Source organism: Embiotoca jacksoni, unplaced genomic scaffold (assembly GCF_022577435.1).
Source record: "Embiotoca jacksoni isolate LCO1_2020_lvr unplaced genomic scaffold, fEmbJac1.0.p SCAF_10, whole genome shotgun sequence".
Taxonomy (NCBI): domain Eukaryota; kingdom Metazoa; phylum Chordata; class Actinopteri; family Embiotocidae; genus Embiotoca; species Embiotoca jacksoni.
In genome coordinates, this window is record NW_027185230.1 from 12,966,281 (window position 1) to 12,984,024 (window position 17,744).

Below are 17,744 nucleotides of genomic sequence, written 5' to 3' on the forward strand. Positions count from 1 at the left end.
GCGTTTACTTCCAAGAACCTCTTTTCTTTCCCAGTGGTAAACAAAACCCTTTCAAAATATCTTTCCATTGCATAAGTTCCTCTAACAAAAAGGTCAAAAAAAAAAAAAAAAAAAAAAAAAAAATTGATTTGGTTCCCGTGTTCTGTACAGTGAGTTGGAGCTGTTCCTTTTATTTTATTTTTTTTTTTATTTTTTTTTTGGGGGGGGGGGGGGCGTTTTATTTAGCAAATCGAATGTACCTGCTGACAGACAGCAAGGCTGAATGAGGCGGAGACGCATGTATTTGCTAACTGGGTCACAGAAGCAGAGGAAACATTGGGTGAGGGGAGGGGAAGGGAGGGGAGGAGAAGGTGAACGCACAGATGTATTAAAAAATGGGAGCAATGTTACGCAGATTTACAATTTTCCACCAAAAGAAAATAACAAAAATGAGTCAATGCAGACTCCCAAAGGTCGTGGCGGACCATCCGTCGCCGTCATCTCTGTGAAAGGCCTCCGTTGCTCTTTACAAGGCTATTCATTCAATGTCTTTATCTACAGGCATTAAATGTGCATCACTCCCTATCTGTAAAGCCAGCAGGCAACAGACCAAGGAAAAAAAAAAATCTATAAACACATCCTGCATACCGTGCATCTGAGTGATACATCAATCCCGACAAATAAAATGGTGCTTAAAACGTTGCTGCTGTCCCGCAATCCCTCCTCAAGTTGTAAATCAAAAGCGTGCGCCAAGAGACGAAACACTGCACGGTACTTTCAGTTTTAATGGGGAGCCAAAAAAAAAAAAATTTTTTTTAAAAAGTGAAATAATTCATTAACGCTTGATGCATCTTCCACAAATGTTTCTCTTCAAGAGCAGCCAGATTTTGTGCGAAAAGGGCTTTTTTTTTTTTTTTTTTTTTTTTTATTTATTTTTATTCCACCTGAGATGGGTCAGTTGGACTAAAAAAAAAAAAAAAAAGTTGCCATGAATTATAAATATCAGCCCGGGACATCCCTAGTCTGAAAATAACCTGCTACTCATCAAGTTGGCCGTGCTGCGTCAGTTATCCCGCTGAGCTTTATCAAGACTGTGACGCAGAGAACTCGGTTTAACGCTCTTCTGTACGTGCATGCGCGTCACAAAAGAAAAAAAAAAAAATCTTTATAATGCCGCTTTGTGACAATTATCTTCACACAAAAACAAACCAAAAAAAAGCTAAATTCCTGCACACTTCTGTCGCTCCCCCCCCCAAGTTGTGGTTTAAACCACAAAATGGTCCAATCTAAGGTAACCGGTGTCTGTAAATCACATCCAATTCTTTTCTACTCTTGTTCAAGCTCTCACCTATTTTAAGGAGCAACATGAGCACTTGATGACACACACGCGCGCGCACACACACACACACACACACACACACACACACACACACTTTGTGCTATCACTGGGCTCTGCGAGGGGGATTCAGAGGGATCATTTAAAAGCCCAAAGCGCTAATAAAACAACACCACGCAGACAAATGTGTACCCAAAAAAAAAACAGTCGGAGCACAAGCACAAACGTCACATTTCGCGAATAGCTTGAACAAATACGTCGCACCAGTTTAAACACCGACGCTTGTTTGGCCAGCGGAGCGATGCAACAGCAGTTGGCTGAAAAGTGTCCACTCTGTTTATCGTCTCCCGCGTCGCAAGTCAAGCTGGAACAGATGTGACACGATCCACACAAAAAACAAAAAAAAAATTTAAAATGAAAGGAGGTGGGGTTCGTCTTCTGACACCTAAAGTAAGAAATGTGCGGATGAGCAAAAGGGCCCGGTCACATTGACGACACCAGATATAGGACGCTCTTGGTTCAACTTGAGCTTCCCCCACCGAGCTGATGACATTTCTAAAAGGGCAATTACGCTGTAGGTGTTTCCGCAGAGTTTAAAATGACAACAAAGGAGCTGCTGACACAAAGAACTTTAAATTATTGAATTGCTGGGGTGGAGCGTCGAACGGTATCTGCACGTGGTCCAATTTGACTGGTTTGTGACACTGTTTTCGAGAACGGCACAATCTCTACGATGACACACCGATTCCCATACGGTGATAATTACTTGTGATGTGGTGTTAAAAATAATACGAGACGGGACGATACATTTTACAGTTAAACAATGGCTGGACTGTTCCATTTCACTGAGGGGTGGTACACTTTGTTACGCTCTTTTCAAAAAGTCAATTCTAGGAGGCCAGGGGTTTTCATTATCAGCGTTATTTTATTGTATGTCATTTTTCTCAGTTATCTCAATCTAATCAATCATTTGGTGTACAAACATTTCTAACCTTCAAGGCCATCAAATGACTTGTTTTTAAATCAGCCAACAGTCCAAAACCCAAAGATAACTATCACAAAAAACATCCAATCAATTAACAAGCCAACCAGCAAATTCCCACAAGCTGCAACTATGTAAGATTTGCCCTTCTGGCTTGCAAATGGATTAAAAAAAAAACAGCTCATTAGTAAAATAGCAGCCTATTAATATTCTATTGATCAAGCAACTGATTAATTGTCTAATCCTTTCTGATCTAACGGGGTAATTAGCATAATAAGATAACTGAAAAGCTAGCAGATACCTGCTAAAATAAGCCTAATGCTTCTTTACCAAAGAGCAAATAATAATAATAATTTCTACAACGACAAATTCAAACTAACAAAATAAGGCAAATCCATGAAAGTACAGCAGCTGAAAAATGGTCGGCATGGAGACCAATGATGAAGATGTGAAGACACTCGGTCCAGACGAAACGTAGTTTTGCTTTGGCTGAAACGATAACATCAAAAGGAAATTTGAACTGGAATAAGTTTTTTGTCCTCGACTCTACCAAATTGTGACACGAAGACTTATTCACCTGCCAGCAGCAAATGCTCGAAATAAAACACACATTCTGGCCCGTTCACAGAGGACAAACTGAAACGGCAAACGCCGGCTCATTTCCTCGTGCGACACGATGTTTCTCGCTGATTGTTTAAGGATCGCGACACTCGATCACCTTCCAACTCATCAACAACGTCACATGAGTGATTTAGTCACTGAATACGTGCTCAGTGGACTATTTGTCTTTCCTACTGGCATCAGAAAGGCATGCAAATCGGTTGAAGGTTACATGTACTGAAGAGGAAATGAGCACTTGTTTAGTCACACATGCAGGTACCTTTAAAAAAAAAAAAAAAAAAAAAAAAAAAAAAAAAGTGTCTAAAGTGTCAGACAATCACTTTAGTAGCGTGCACACAGAGTTCAAACTGTACTATTTTTTTCAAAAGGAAATCACTTTTCTCACCTACTTTAGAAATCACAGCCATTTTCTTCTAAACTGATCTGCCATTGGTTCACAGTTGAGGATCATCAATCACTGGGTTCAGATTCAACAGGCATTAAACATCTTAAGGAAGCAAAGGTGCCCTTCAACTTGGCTTTTAAAAAGGCATCGCCACCAAGGGAAGTCAAAGCTGCCGCACAAAGCAGTTTAGGGCTATTTAAAAGAAAGAAAAGAAAAAAAAACGCTTTTAACATGGCTGACCCAAGTAGTTTATTTGTCCAATTTAAATTGAGATATATGTGGACTTTGGATGAACCATTCTGCAGCCAGAGTAAAACATTTTACGTGTAATAAAGATAAGGAAACACAGCTTTGCCGCTGTTGTCGGGTTATCTGGTCTTCGGTGTCCCAAGAGGCGAAACAAACGGCAGAGCCGGTGCAACAAAACAACTTTGGTACGAGTGTGAGAAAAACAACTGTACAGCAGAGAGCCGCTGTGAGAGTGACCCTTATCACCAACTCCTACTTCAGGTCTGCTGTAAATGATCACATGAGGAGATTGCCGAGTTATTCAGTACCTCCCTGGGAACATACCGCCGAAGGAAGACTGCTGTCGTTCGTACCGAACACACCTGCAAACCAGTCAAATACTTGCATATTTTTTTTTTTATTAATCAACTGATGAGTGAAAATGTGGCTTCAAGACCTGTTTGAAGTGAATAACCCCAAACTCTGGAGAAATCTGAAAGGTTAAATGATGCATCCCATGAGTCAATGAATACCTGGATGGTACCCCTGCGAACAGCTGGCTATCAGTTGCTGAGATTAGGGGCCTACAACAATACCAAGTGGCAGCTGATAGCTCCGACTGTCTGTTTACGTTTTTATTAAAGCGAGGAAGGCCTTTGAAGGCTAATCAGATACAGTATCTGTTTAAATACACGACACTTGTCAAACTCAGGGTTTGCGCGGGTATTTTAAGAAAGCTTCTTGATCCCGAGGGGGGTCGGGGATGGGTTGGGGAGGGGGGGGCAGTTTCAGGCATCCGGTAGATTATATACAAAAAAAATAAGCAACACACACCAGAATAAAGAATAAAAGCACATGAAAACACAGCAGTGAGGTGATAAGTCTAGCCACTAGGACGAGAGCCGTCATCGTGATAAGAGTATGTGCTAACGGAGGTGGTCCTTTACGAGTGAGCAATTACTGCAAACAATATAATAAAAAATAAAAAAAAGCTACAAGATGAGGATAGATATTTAAACAAAAATACACAAATTCCAATTGGCAGCAGAAGCTTTCTCTATCAACTCACATAAATGCAGTGTTTGTAGTTCACATTTTTTTTACAAGGGAGATAACCTCTCAAGTTTGTTGTGTTGCAAATCAGTTTACATTCTTTATAACTTGAATTTCTTGCCTAAAAAAACTTTCACTTTACATGGAAAAGCTTTACATCATAAGAATGATATAAAACTACAAACCTCCCCCCCCCTTTTTTTCACAGGCTTGCTGCTATTTTCACCTGAACCCTGTTTGCATCAGGAGATTGTCTCCAGTCTTGGAAATAAATCTCCTGACATCATTTACCAGAGATGACCACTTTACAAAAAAAAACCACTTACAAACCAAAGTCAAACCTGGTCATGGATGGACAATGGCAAAAACAAAATAAACAACAACAACAAAAAAATCGAAACCAACAGATTAGTCTACCTCCAAAAAAAAAAAAAAAAAAAAAAAATCTTAACAGGATTAAATTGGACTGGGAAACTAAGTGCGGACAGTAATCTGATTAGGGAAGTGGTGAGAAAATGAAAACGCCGATATGTTGAGTGTACGGCGGACTAATCCGTCGAAGCAGAAAGGCTTGAAGGTGCTCCGCAACAAAAGATGGGACTACTGCTGCTGCTGCTGTTGTTGTTGCAGTGCAGCTGTTGGGACTGGTGTAAGAGGGGAGGGTGGAGGAGGAGGAGGAGGGTGGAGGGTGGAGGGAGGTCGGGGGTGGCAACGAGGTATATTGACCGATAGCGTTAAAATTGGATCTTCTGCTGACTGGGGATGAAGAGGAAACAATCGAGAAACACTGCACACACACAAAAAAAAAAAAAAAAAGGTGCAGCAGTGTACAGCTGTGGATGAGAAACCGTCCGAAAACACACACACACACACACACACACACACACAGCTCCTTACACCCCCCCCCCTAAAAAAAAAACCCTCACTGCTGTATTAATCCACGAGTATAATCACCACCATTACTAAACCAGTAGGATTTAGAGGGAGACTCTAATGTTATAATAGCAGTTTAAAAATCAATTGTATTAATGTAAAAAAAAAAAAAAAGACGGAACAAAAAAAAAAAAAAAAAAAAAAGGGGGGGACGGATCTCACCGATACTCCGCAGCTAGCATGAATGTTAGCATGTTGTAAAAAAGGGGGGGGGGAGGAGGAGGAGGGGGGGGGGGGCAAAGACAAACAACCCAAAAAAAAAAAAAAAAAAAAAAAAAAGGAAACTTACCTTTAATTACTGTCGAGTCGGTGTCTCGTTTAACTGACGTCCAGGTTTACGGGCGAGTTCGCTTTCCTATCCGGGGAGTGCGTCGAGAAGTCGGTCTTTAGCATGAGCGAGCTTCGCGGCAGTTTTCAATAGGTTTCTGGTGGAGGGGGGGGGGGGTGCTAAGCGCTTAGCAGCTAAGCTATCGAAGCTCTGCCCACTTTAAAGAGCGGCTCGAAGCTCGAAGCTCGGCCCAGCGCGCACATTGTCCTCCGGTCGAGAACTTGTTTAAACGTGCACGGTTGGTTGTTTTCCCCCCCAGACTTTATAAAAACAAAAAAATAAAAAAAAAAAAGTAATAAATCTTCCAAAAATGTTGACTCGAGGCGAAAACTTACAGCGAAGGCGGAAGACGAGAGCAGCGGCGGCAGGAACGACAACAACAACAACAACAACAACAACCGAAACAGTCCGAAACTGGTGCGGAATTAATGACACGGGACATTTAAAAAAAAATATCCAAAATGTCCACGACGTTCAGCGGGGGGACACAAAAGGAGGAGAAAAACGACCTCCGGCGGGGCGAGAGCTTTTCCTCCAAAGTGTGCCGCACCCAGATGTTTTCGCTCATAATTTTCTCGTGCTTAATCATTTGCGGTATAAAAAAAAAAAAAAAGAAGGAGAAAAAAAATTAAATTTAAAAAAAAATTATGCACGCGCTTAACGGACTCGACGGGAAGCCTATAAAAAAAAAAAAAAACGTGGGAGGCTCGTGAGAGCGTTTTTTTTTTGTGCCGTTTTCCGTCTCTCTGCGACCTCTGTTGCCTTTTACGCGCAGGAGAGGGCTTTCCGCCGAGAAGTCGCCTTTCCAGCTCCGCCGACTGCTCGCGCGACGATGCTTTCACTATCTCACCCAGACACCGCGAGTGATCCTCCTCCTTCCTCCCTCCTCCTTCCTCCTCCTCCCCCCCAGTCCACTGTGGCTTTTTTAGGTTATCCGTCCTCCAACCTGAATACGTCTTGAAAACAACCAAATATGCAAATCAGGCAACGAAAACAAAACAAAACAAAAAATTATGTTTTGTTTTTTTTTTATTATTAAAACTCATCTACATGTATATGAAAGGTTGTTTTGCACGATTTACAACAATGTTGACTTGTTGGTTTTTTTTGTGTGTTATCTTGTGGCGCCCCCTGGTGGACATAACGTTTTTTTCCTTGTAGAGGAATTTTAAATTGCTTAGCTTTCCAAAATATAATGTATAATTTTCTTTCTTTCTCTATCGAGAAATCTGGAGGTATCTCAAAGTTGTTGTTGTTTTTTTGTTTGTTTTTTATCACCCAACACCTATTAAGGATGGGATTTTTTTTGCATGACATGTGATAAGACATTGACAGTAACGCCGTGTGAAGCACCTTTGCAATGCATACCTGTGTAGTTTTAACACACCGTACTGTAGTGAACCTTTGACATATGGTAAATGGTCTGCACTTGTACGCCGCTTTATCACCCTGAAAGCGCTTTACTCCGTTTCCCCCATTCACCCACTAATGGAGCTGAGCAACCGTGCAAGGTGCTCGCCATCGGGAATATATTCACACGCACCAATAGGTTGCATATTGCTCTGTTACCCTGTTAAAAAAAAAAAAAAAATCTATGATATTTAACTACTTTAATTACTTTAAAGTAATGTAACTGATTGCAATTGATTACTTTTTTTAAACATAAGTTTTTAAACTGTTAAAATGAAGTGGAAAAGTCATAAAAAAATTTTTTTTAAAAAGTCACTTTAAACGAGGCCATTTTAAACCTCCCCAACTGCTTACTCTTTTTAAAGATCTCTTGGTCTGTTGAAGACATTTTGACATGTAAAAGTAGGAAGTGCAGGTGAAACTGAGAGCGTTAAAAAAACAAAAAAAAACAGCTGTATTCCCATTTAGATTAACTGTTTGCAGCCTCGTATTGTGCCGTCGTGGATTTCCTGGGACGCCGTAAGCCACATTTGTTTCACCTGTGATTTTGCCTGCTATGACAAGTTAAAGTGTCTGCTGTGGGGAAAAAAAAATGAAAAAAGGAGGGGTGGGAGTGGGGGGGGGGGCGATTGTGACACGCTGGCTTACTGTCACCCTGCCATGGCTTTACTGGGACATTTAAATAGAGAAGCGCCATTGTTGCTGTAATGTTATTAGTAACACCTCTGCTTTCCCGAGTTCAAAATGAGAAAAAGACATCATTGTACGTGTCCCGGAGGAGGATTGTGTATTCGAACAAAGGCAGAGGCGCAGGTAGAAAATGAAGTACAAACCCGCTGAACGCAGCGATAAAACATTTTAAAGCGAAGACATTTTCTCTACTGACACAAAAACTGCATACAGACGATAGGAAATATAAACTGCTTCAACCCCCCCACCAAAAAAAAAAAAAAAAAAGATTCCGATTCCAATTACGACGTCTGTGTTCCTTATGACTTGGTCAGTCCTTTGCACTGAAAGAAAGCGTCCTCACGCGGTGAACGTCCCAGGAAGGTTTCCAGCATGTCCATCCCGTCCACGGAGCCGCCGGCCTCCAGGATCACCCTCCTGTACTCTTTACCCAGCTGTGTTAAAGGCACGCACGGACACATAAAGACATGTTTTCACAAAATATTTTTTTTTTAAAAAAGGTTCCGATCAAATATAAAGATGTAACGGACCAACCTTTGGATTCATGATGCCGTCCTTCTTAAAGCGGTTGAAGTATATATCGGCGGAGTAGACTTCGCTCCACAGGTAGCTGTAGTACTGACCGTCATATCCTCCGGCCAAGTGGCCGAAACTGGCCGTCATGTTGGTGCCTGCAGATCAACGGATCTTTGTTATCACGTAAAAGTTGAATTCGTTCGCATATCATGAACGTGAATTCCCCCCCCCCCCCAAAAAAAGGGAAAATTTTTACCAAATGAGCTTCATACAGGAAATTAAAGACAAATATTATTCCTATAAGATTTAAATCATGTTATGGGCATAATCTAAGTAGCCTCCATTCGCCCTGCTACCGCTGACCTGGTGTAGCGGGAACTCCCAGGATCTCCTCGCAGTGCTTCGCAAACACCTCAGCCGTGTCCGCATGAGAGCTGGTGTGAAGCGACTGGTCCACTTTACTGAGGACCACCTGACGCAGGTTCATCAGACCTGAGGAGGGACAGGAACGCATCAGCGGGGACTCTTTACCTCTGCATGAACGTTGTGTTTTTTTGGGTGTTCGGGAGTCTGACCGGTGTTGGCGACTCTGGAGGCGATCAGTTTGTCGAGCAGGTGGTCTGGGATCGCGGTGCCGTCCTTGTAGTGGCGAGACATTCTCCTCAGGGGCTCCTTCTCCCAAACCCAGTTCTCCAGCATCTGAGACGGCACCTCAACGAAGTCGGTCTCCACCAGAGTCCCACTGAACTCCGAGAAAGTGGTCTGACACAAACAAAGGAAACCGTCAGGCTTCGCTCATTCTACTTTACATACAGTGCACGGCATGCAAATGCAGTGAAACCTCAGACACAGGTGTCTTCCCAGTGGCCTACCTTCGAGCAGAGCTCGTGCATGACGTGACCGAACTCGTGAAAGTAAGTCTCCACTTCGTGGTGTTGGAGGAGGGAGGGCCAGCCTTTCCTGGGCTTCGTAAAGTTAGCCACCATGGCCGCCACGGGAAGTCTGCGTTCTCCATCGGGTCCTCTGCAGCCGGGCTGAAGCCCGAAGCAGGCGGCGTGGCCGTATTTTCCCTCCCTGGTGAAATGTCACAGTCAGGCTGAGTTTGAGATCACGAGCTCTATGCTGTGATCTTTACGACATACTTCCCTTAGTACACTAAACTTCCCTTAGTACACTAAACTTCCCTTAGTATACTAAACTTCCCTTGGTACACTTAATTTCCTTTACTACACTAAACTTCCCTTAGTACACTAAACTTCCCTTGGAACACTTAATTTCCTTTACTACACTAAACTTCCCTTAGTATACTAAACTTCCTTTGGTACACTTAATTTCCTTTACTACACTAAACTTCCCTTAGTACACTAAACTTCCCTTGGTACACTTAATTTCCTTTACTACACTAAACTTCCCTTACTACACTAAACTTCCCTTACGTCCCGAAACCTCCCTTAGTATACTAAACTTCCCTTAGTACACTTAACTTCCCTTAGTACACTTAATTTCCCTTGGTACACTTAACTTCCCTTAGTACACTAAACTTTCCTTACCACCCTAAACCTCCCTTAGTACACTAAACTTCCCTTAGTACACTTAATTTCCCTTAGTACACTAAACTTCCCTTAGTATACTAAACTTCCCTTAGTACACTAAACTTCCCTTGGTACACTTAATTGCCTTTACTACACTAAACTTCCCTTACTACACTAAACTTCCCTTACGTCCCTAAACCTCCCTTAGTATACTAAACTTCCCTTAGTACACTTAACTTCCCTTAGTACACTTAATTTCCCTTGGTACACTTAACTTCCCTTAGTACACTAAACTTCCCTTACCACCCTAAACCTCCCTTAGTACACTAAACTTCCCTTAGTACACTTAATTTCCCTTAGTACACTAAACTTCCCTTAGTACACTTAATTTCCCTTAGTACACTAAGCTTCCCTTAGTACACTAAACTTCCCTTAGTACACTAAACTTCAAAATACATCACCTGCCAAAATATCTGCAGCTTTAATTACTTTACCCAGAAATTAGCGTGTTTTTGTGCCCGCTGTTTGTCACGCTCAATAATCACACCAATTCTTGTGTCTAATAGCAGCTTCTTGAGATGCCTTAATTTGAAAATTCATCACGCCGGTGGCCCCGCCCTCTTCCTCCACGCAGCCAAGATGGCGACCGTCTAGGGTGGAAAGTGCCCAGCGTTTCACGCTTCTTCTTTTTTTGGGGCCCGTTTTGAGTGCATCACGGAACACAACACTGGTCTCTGATAGCCTCAATCGTACGTTTTTTTTTCTTCTAATCTTACCATTTACATTTTTACGCAGGAGAGGGTGTACGGAGGATTTTCTCGCCTCACCTCGGATGCAGGTCCATGTAGAAGTGACCGACCTCCTCTCCCGTTTCCATGTCCCGGGCCGAGTACAGCTTGACGTTCTCGTGCCACGCGTGAGCGCGCTCCACCTCGGCGAACGTGAGGCCCAGCAGCTCCTGGTAGATGCCGAACAGCCCTTCCGTCACCACGTCGAGCGGGAAGTATTCGATCAGCTTGTCCTTGTTCACGGCGAACTTGCACTGCTCCACTTGATTCATGTAGTAGGGTAAGTCCCAGGCGTTGATCTGCCCGTCGTACCGCAAGCCCTTCATCAGGCACTCCCTCTTCTTCAGCGCCAGGATGTATTTCCTCTCCTTGACTCCGATGGGCTTCAGCGTTTCATGGAAGGTATCTGTATAGAGGGAAAAAGGTGAATCTGTACAGTCATTGGACAAATTTCAATGTTTTGCGGTGTGTATTTTTTTTTTTTTTTTTTTACTTGATTCTAATCCTGTCCGATCTGTCTTTTTTTCCGCATGTAAATCTCTTATTGTAAAAGTACTGGAATTATTCTCGCTCCCTTTTCGAAATCAATACATTCATTGATTTAAAAAAAATAATAATAATTTTGTTACACATTGAGATCACGCTTACAAGATTTTTCTCTTTGTCTCCGACTTTTTTTTTCTTCTGAGAGCTACTTTGACAAAATAACAGTGTCCGAGGGCTTACTTATGTTCAGTAACATGTATTCACATAGCTGAGCTCCACCCAAACCGGCTGAATAAGCTTCTTTTATGTGAACAAAAACAAACTGATACTCAACACACACATTTTGTGTCACAACAGCATGAATTCAACAGCATGTGCATGATTTTTTTTTTTTTTCTGTATCTACATTTACGCAGATGTTCCCTAAACGCCTACTGCAGTGCACACAACTCATGTGTGGGCAAACTGGTTTTGAAAAGTGTCAAATAAACCGCTGTAATATAAGATTTTAAGAAATCCGGTGCACTCGGCTGGACCCTGTACGAAACCGGAGGGCTTTTAATTTGAAAAAGTCACAGCATTTAGCCAAAACTGCGCTGTCCCTTCGATCTCTCACTCACTCAGTAAAAGACACTCGCTTTATAGCTCCGCCCCCCTCATTGCGGTCCAGCCGAAAATATGGTATTAATGTTATTTTAACCTAATTTATGAGAGCCCGTTCCTTTCCAGCTCAGTGTCAGAGTCTCTGCCGGCGTTTTGCAGGCGAGGCTGCGTGTCGCGCCAGTTAGCGTCCTCTGATCTCTGCGTGTCAGTCGTGGCAGACACGGGGTGGAGGAGAAGGAGGGGAGATTATCCATTCGTTAATCGATCGCGTTAAGAGCGGCGTCGTTCTCTCTGACCGGTGCAACAATAAATAAGGGCTTAAACGTATCGCAGAATGCACTCGCTCACGTTCGACTGGTAGATCGAACGGTCGGAGACATCTGCTCTGAACCAATCACAGCTCCCGTCATTCAATTCCCTACATTGCAGTCCTCCTATTACCGACGTTATAATATAAAGTCTCCAATAACAAACTCATACATGACCACAAGTGTCAGTAATTTATTAGTGTAACATACACTTGCACTTGTACGCGCAAGGGGTATGAAGCGTCGCATTTCTCCACTTCCTCATCCATCTGACGGATTCGGGTTGGGTTTTGAAAGTCGTAAATATTCTGGTGATCGGATGGCGCGGCGCTTCATCTTGAATGTCAGTGAATGTTTTGCGTGGGTGCGTGACGGCCGAAGAGGCGGCGTGTCAGATGGCTCGTACTTAGAAAGTCAGACACATTGCTTGCATTTTTGGCCACGTTAATTCCCAGCACATAGTTTGCGTGGCTGCTGTAACCAAGTAGGCCTGCGGCTTTCGCCCTCAGCTGTATTAACTGTTCCAGGATCGCCGTATTTACCTGAGGAAAAAACAGAACGAAGAAATGCCGATCAGTTATATCATACAACGGGTACCGTTTTACAAAATATGTAATTATACTCAATAAACTTACTATACTTGGGATTACAGTCCTGGTTCATTTGGAAACATCTTGGAATATTGGTGGTATCGTCCGGTTGAACGTGACAAGCAAATTATTTGAGTAACGACTTGGTCATAAATACAACAGCAGAACAGCTGCTGGATCTATTTACATTGCGGCCACTTAAACTCGCAGTCGATAGCAAACGTTTTGTCTCGTGCAATAAAACGTGTTCATGTATTTTCGTACCCTGAATCCGAATATGCTTTCAGAATCTCTCTATCACCTACAGTCTTTTTGTTCCAGCATACTTCTATGTTGGCATCGCTGGACTCTAAAGAAGGATGTTCCTCAGCCCTGTCTATGAATAACTAATATGCAATCTCTCACTTAAAAACCAGGCAAAGCAGATCGGAACTGAGTGCATAAAGCACGATAAGGTTCACTTGCTTTAGTTCATGGGACAAAATAGAAATGGTTGCAGAGTGCAAGTTGTCTGTAGGTCTGTTTCTATCATGTCATTGACGACAGCAGGCCGATTTCGTGCTGCAAACAGCTCAGGTAGTTTTCAGCACGTTGTTCCGCACAGGAATTTGCCACATGCAGCTTTTCATCTGACATGTCACGGGGCTGCTCCATCTTGTACCATCACTTCTCGTATTATTGCATATTATGAAATTTGCCCCACGCATTTTCCTGCAAAAATCCCTGTCAGCACTAACCACATCACATTTCCCGGGGCTGGGTCACAATAAAAGCCCCCGTGTGTTTCACCAGTGTAAAGTGCTGGCAGCAGTAGGATGTGTTAGGTTTGAATCAGCGGTAACTTAAGAAGTCTCTGATAAGGCCTGCGTGAACGTGAACAGTTAACATTCAGGCTCATATTAGGGAGATAAAAGTTGGATTACAAGCTGCCCTGTTTCCCCCTGAGTGTGTGAAAGCCATCTGAATCTAGCGCCAGGAATATCAGACTTAAGTAAGCAATGGTTTCAAAAATCTTAAGCTTTCAAACGACATATCATATTTCACAGTACTTGCATGTAACATTATCATTCCACCAGATGGGGCTGCAGGTATACGTACCTGTTGTGTAACACGGCCGTGAGTTATGGTTGGTAAAGTGCAGGACACACAGATTCGCTATCGGCCTCCAGTTACCTCTTTACACCTGCTGTGAAAAGCGGTTTCCATCCTCCTCCTGGTTTCAGGGTTGTGACACCTCTTCATCAAGGGGTAGTAATGGGGATATTCCAGCGTCACTCTATACCGACCCTCCTCTGTCTTCTCCAGTCCGTTCAGATAGCTATCGGCGAGCCCACCTCAACGAGAACAACACAAACATGTGGTAAAAAAAAACAAAAAAAAAAAACATCTGAAACATATTCAGAATAACAGTCAGACAGGAGCAGAGTTTTATGCAAATCGGCTTACCGAGTTCACGCTCGGAGAAATCAAGAAACGTATTTTCCTCGTTCAGATTCTTGTTGAACTCGATGGAGAGTTGGCTGATGAGTTTGGAGGTACTTTTTATTTCCTTTGGGACAGAAAAAGGACACAGAAAAATGCCATTTGAGCTCCCGTGTGTCACGTGATCCATCAAGAATTACAGGCAGGAATTTGCCGTCCATATTGCAGTTTAGGGGGCGCCAGCGAGCCGTTTGGCCACGGCCACTCGCAACGCCACGAAAATAACACAATTTTTCACCAGGAGAGACGCGTGGACCAACTTTCCTGAGTTTTTGAGTACGCTAAAGCCGCCAAAAAGGCATTTACTTTATGAGAAGAAGAAGAACTCCTTGAATAACAACAGGGCTCTCGCACCATTCGGTGATCGGGCCCTAAAAAGTCAAATAAAATTTTTTTTAAAAAAAGAAGAAGAAAAGCTGAATTGTTTGTCTAATATCCAGAATAAAACTCTAATACACCAGCAATTTATAAGTTAAGAGTAAAATGATTGGAGTTTTAATAACCAGTTTAAACACTGCATTCACCTCTCGTATATCTTTAGACAGGTGCAATCCTCTCCTCTGGCCTGAAGTCACAAGTCTGTCCAAGAACCTCTTCTCTTCAGGTGAAAGGTTATCCCCCATCTTCTCCTGTCAAAACATCAACACAGCAGACAAACGGCCATCATTCGATATGAGCCGAATCGAGGTCATTTATTTATTCACCTATTCGCACTGCGCCTCGGCCAGCATGACGCGAGGATGTGGGGCCGCTTGGCTACTACTGGTCGGATGAGATCGAATTTTGCTCCCAGGCTAAATAAGAACCAGTGGTGTTGTGGGGGGAGTGGAGGCGAGTGGAGGGGGGGCAGGGTGTCACACGAAGCCGCGGTATCCTTGATCTTAATACAAGCTACGTCAGCGGTCGCTCACTTATCACTTGTCGGCGTCTTTGGCTGACTTCAAATATTTAAAACAGTTTATCATCGGCGTAGCTACTGTGAGAAATGCGTCCGATCCTCACACGTCAGACGTTCGTAATTAAGAATATCGAGCTACGACACATCGTTAACTTAGCGGACCGGAGGCCGCTGGCGACGGGTAAACGGGAGGGGGTGAGGGGGAGGGCGCTACCTGCAGAGCAGTGATTCGTTCGAACACGTCTTCCCGCATGCCGAGCTCCACGTCGAACTCGGACAGTATCTTGTCCGCCTCCGTGCTCGCCGATCGCACCTCCTCGGAGGGACAAACGTACTGAGGGAAGTCGAGAGCGTGGCGCGATGCTGAGAGAAGGGAGCAGACGCAAAAGAAGCAGCGACAGTTACAACGATGGGTTTAAATATTTAGGAAGTAAACGTGATTTTTTTTTTTGGTCAGGAAATCCCACGAAAGGACCACAGCAAACAATGAATTAGTCCGTCTCTTGATGTCTCCGATTTCCTGAAGATGTAAATATTCAAAAACAGATCAGAAATATGTTGGGTTTTTTTTTCTAAAGGCTCCGAAATTCCCTGAAACCGCAGGCAAGTGTAGTTTCAAGCAAATTTAACTCGAATGCAAATAAAGGGTGTATTTGTGTGGGATTATTTTCAGCCGAGGATGAACACGCATTTGGTACCTGGGTGAAACTTAATACATCAAAATGCATCGACTCCAAATAAATTCTAACGACCACATAGCTGCAGCAATTACCCAATTAATGAACTCGTAGCGTATTAGAAAAATTAATCTGCAACTATTTTGATAAAATGTTTGTTTTCATTGTTCTTTTCTTAGAGAAATAATCAGTAATTTAATCCATAATGAAAATCTTCATTGTCTGAAACGCATTGTAATACAAGAACACGGTTTTCCGTTGCACCGGCGTGACACACTTGATTCTTTTTGGACATCAACGGAGGCGATACGGAGGTAACGTTTGTCAGTGGGAGGAATTCATTGTTGGGTTTGGTCTTTTCATGGGATTTAAAATGAGTAGAATACACCAGATTTATCCTTTAGGGACTTACATGCATAATCCAGCTTTGCATTAGCCAAAGCTTCCAGGGTGTTTTCAACGGAGACGGTTTCTACGTTTAGAGAGCCGACGTCATCGTAGGCCTTCTTTATTCTGCCGACCAGGCTGTCCGTCATGGCCCTGATCTCATCCGGAGACAGGTCCCACCTCAGCGCGGTCCTCCTACTTCCTGCCTGAGAGCAGCTTCTGGCCGATATCCCCGACTTACTTTCGATGATCATTCTCAGGGGAGGTTTAGAAACCCTGGAAGGAAAGATTAGAGATTTCATTTAAACTTCAAACTGTAGCACAGTAATTGTCTTTAATCAACTCTGAGAGGATTTAACCTGTCAGCTGTTGTTATTTAACAAACCACTCTTTCTATAGGAGTAATGCGAGCAAAGGGTGTCTCTATGACAAATAAACAAAAATGAAACTGCAGGGTTCACATTGGTAAATACTTTAGTGTTTAGTTTGTACTTTGGTGGATCAGATTCCTTTACAAAATTGATTACATTACAAAAAAAAAAAAATATTGTCACTCAGGAAATCTGTTTTTTTTATTGCCCAGTTGCCCTGGTTATTAAATAGATAATTACTAATAGCCCAGAGGAGTATGTTAAAAGCCCCACAGTCAACATGGGTGATTGAGATACAAGAGCATTTAACAAACCATTTTATAACAAGATTACAAAACGAATGCACCGTGATAATACGATAAAAGCAAAATGGGTTATTGATATGTCAATATTAAAAAAAAAAAATAATGTTTTACTTCATAATATCAGTAATAGCATCTGCCCCCACCCACTAAAAAAAACAAACATAGTTCGTGCTCCAGTAATTAACAGCTACTTCCTATTGAAAGGGAAGGATTTACTGCGAACAGGTGGTCCAAACACAAGCAGTAAATTCAACATGGTCAGCGTGGAAAACGTGCTCGGGATTTTTTTTTTTCCAAGCCAAGAGGTGACCTTTTCCCCATGACCAATCAGTCAGTGTAGAATTTCATGGCAGGGCAGAAGAAGCCCTTTAAAAATAAAATAAGAATAACCGCAGTTCATAAAAAGCTGCGGACTAATTGTTCGGACAGTTTTGACAAAAGTGCAGCCAAACTCCGCAGAACAGCTGTTATTAAAAAAAAAATTAAAAATAAATAAATAAATAAATAAATAAAAAAAAAACTAAAGGCTGGGAAATGTCACTGTAGTAAAACACAATACACGGCAAAAAAAAATTTAGCTGAATGGGAATCCACTCATCCGTAGCACATATATAATAACACGCAAAACACTTTTATATTGACGCATACCTGTAAAGCGTGCGGCAGACAACAACTCTTAGCGCGCACATGCCTGCGGGGTTTCATGCGGCAAAAAAAATAAATAAAAAAAACCTAAAAACTAAAACAAATGTCCTTCTCCTCTTACGGTAAGGTCAGTCCTCGCAGCAGCAGCAGGAGTCTTTCTCCCTTTTCTCACGTGGGAAAGAGCTTCTCGTTTCCGCCTGTCCACGCGCAG

At 42.6% G+C, this 17,744-nt stretch overlaps 1 protein-coding gene across 3 annotated transcripts; it reads right to left on the reverse strand.

Annotated features, from left to right (window-relative positions):
• Nucleotides 1-6,872: 6,872 nt before the first annotated feature.
• nln (neurolysin (metallopeptidase M3 family)) lies at nt 6,873-17,743 on the reverse strand. Of its 3 annotated transcripts, none has more exons than XM_069168057.1 (13): nt 17,655-17,743; nt 16,238-16,488; nt 15,363-15,511; nt 14,775-14,879; nt 14,215-14,317; nt 13,942-14,102; nt 12,585-12,720; nt 10,821-11,187; nt 9,334-9,535; nt 9,037-9,223; nt 8,825-8,953; nt 8,480-8,616; nt 6,873-8,379 (listed from the first exon to the last, which is right to left on the reverse strand). In XM_069168057.1, the coding sequence occupies exons 2-13, from the start codon at nt 16,464-16,466 to the stop codon at nt 8,245-8,247; spliced, it is 2,040 nt and encodes a 679-aa protein (XP_069024158.1). In that variant the 5' UTR covers nt 16,467-16,488; nt 17,655-17,743; the 3' UTR covers nt 6,873-8,244. The 3 variants fall into 3 exon arrangements, with proteins under 3 accessions (XP_069024158.1, XP_069024151.1, XP_069024167.1); XM_069168050.1 differs by having other exon boundaries at nt 17,537-17,702; XM_069168066.1 differs by lacking the exons at nt 15,363-15,511; nt 17,655-17,743 and having other exon boundaries at nt 16,238-16,327.
• Nucleotide 17,744: the final 1 nt, after the last annotated feature.

What these genes read in the sequence shown, in the direction of transcription:
- nln (XM_069168050.1), bottom strand. Translation starts at nt 17,577, where the DNA reads ATGTGCGCGCTAAGAGTTGTTGTCTGCCGCACGCTTTACAG. An exon ending in TGTCTAAAGATATACGAGAG is followed by an intron (nt 14,318 to 14,774) that starts GTGAATGCAGTG and finishes TCTGTCCCAAAG; the next exon opens with GAAATAAAAAGTACCTCCAA. An exon ending in TTCACAGCAGGTGTAAAGAG is followed by an intron (nt 12,721 to 13,941) that starts GTAACTGGAGGC and finishes TTTTTTCCTCAG; the next exon opens with GTAAATACGGCGATCCTGGA.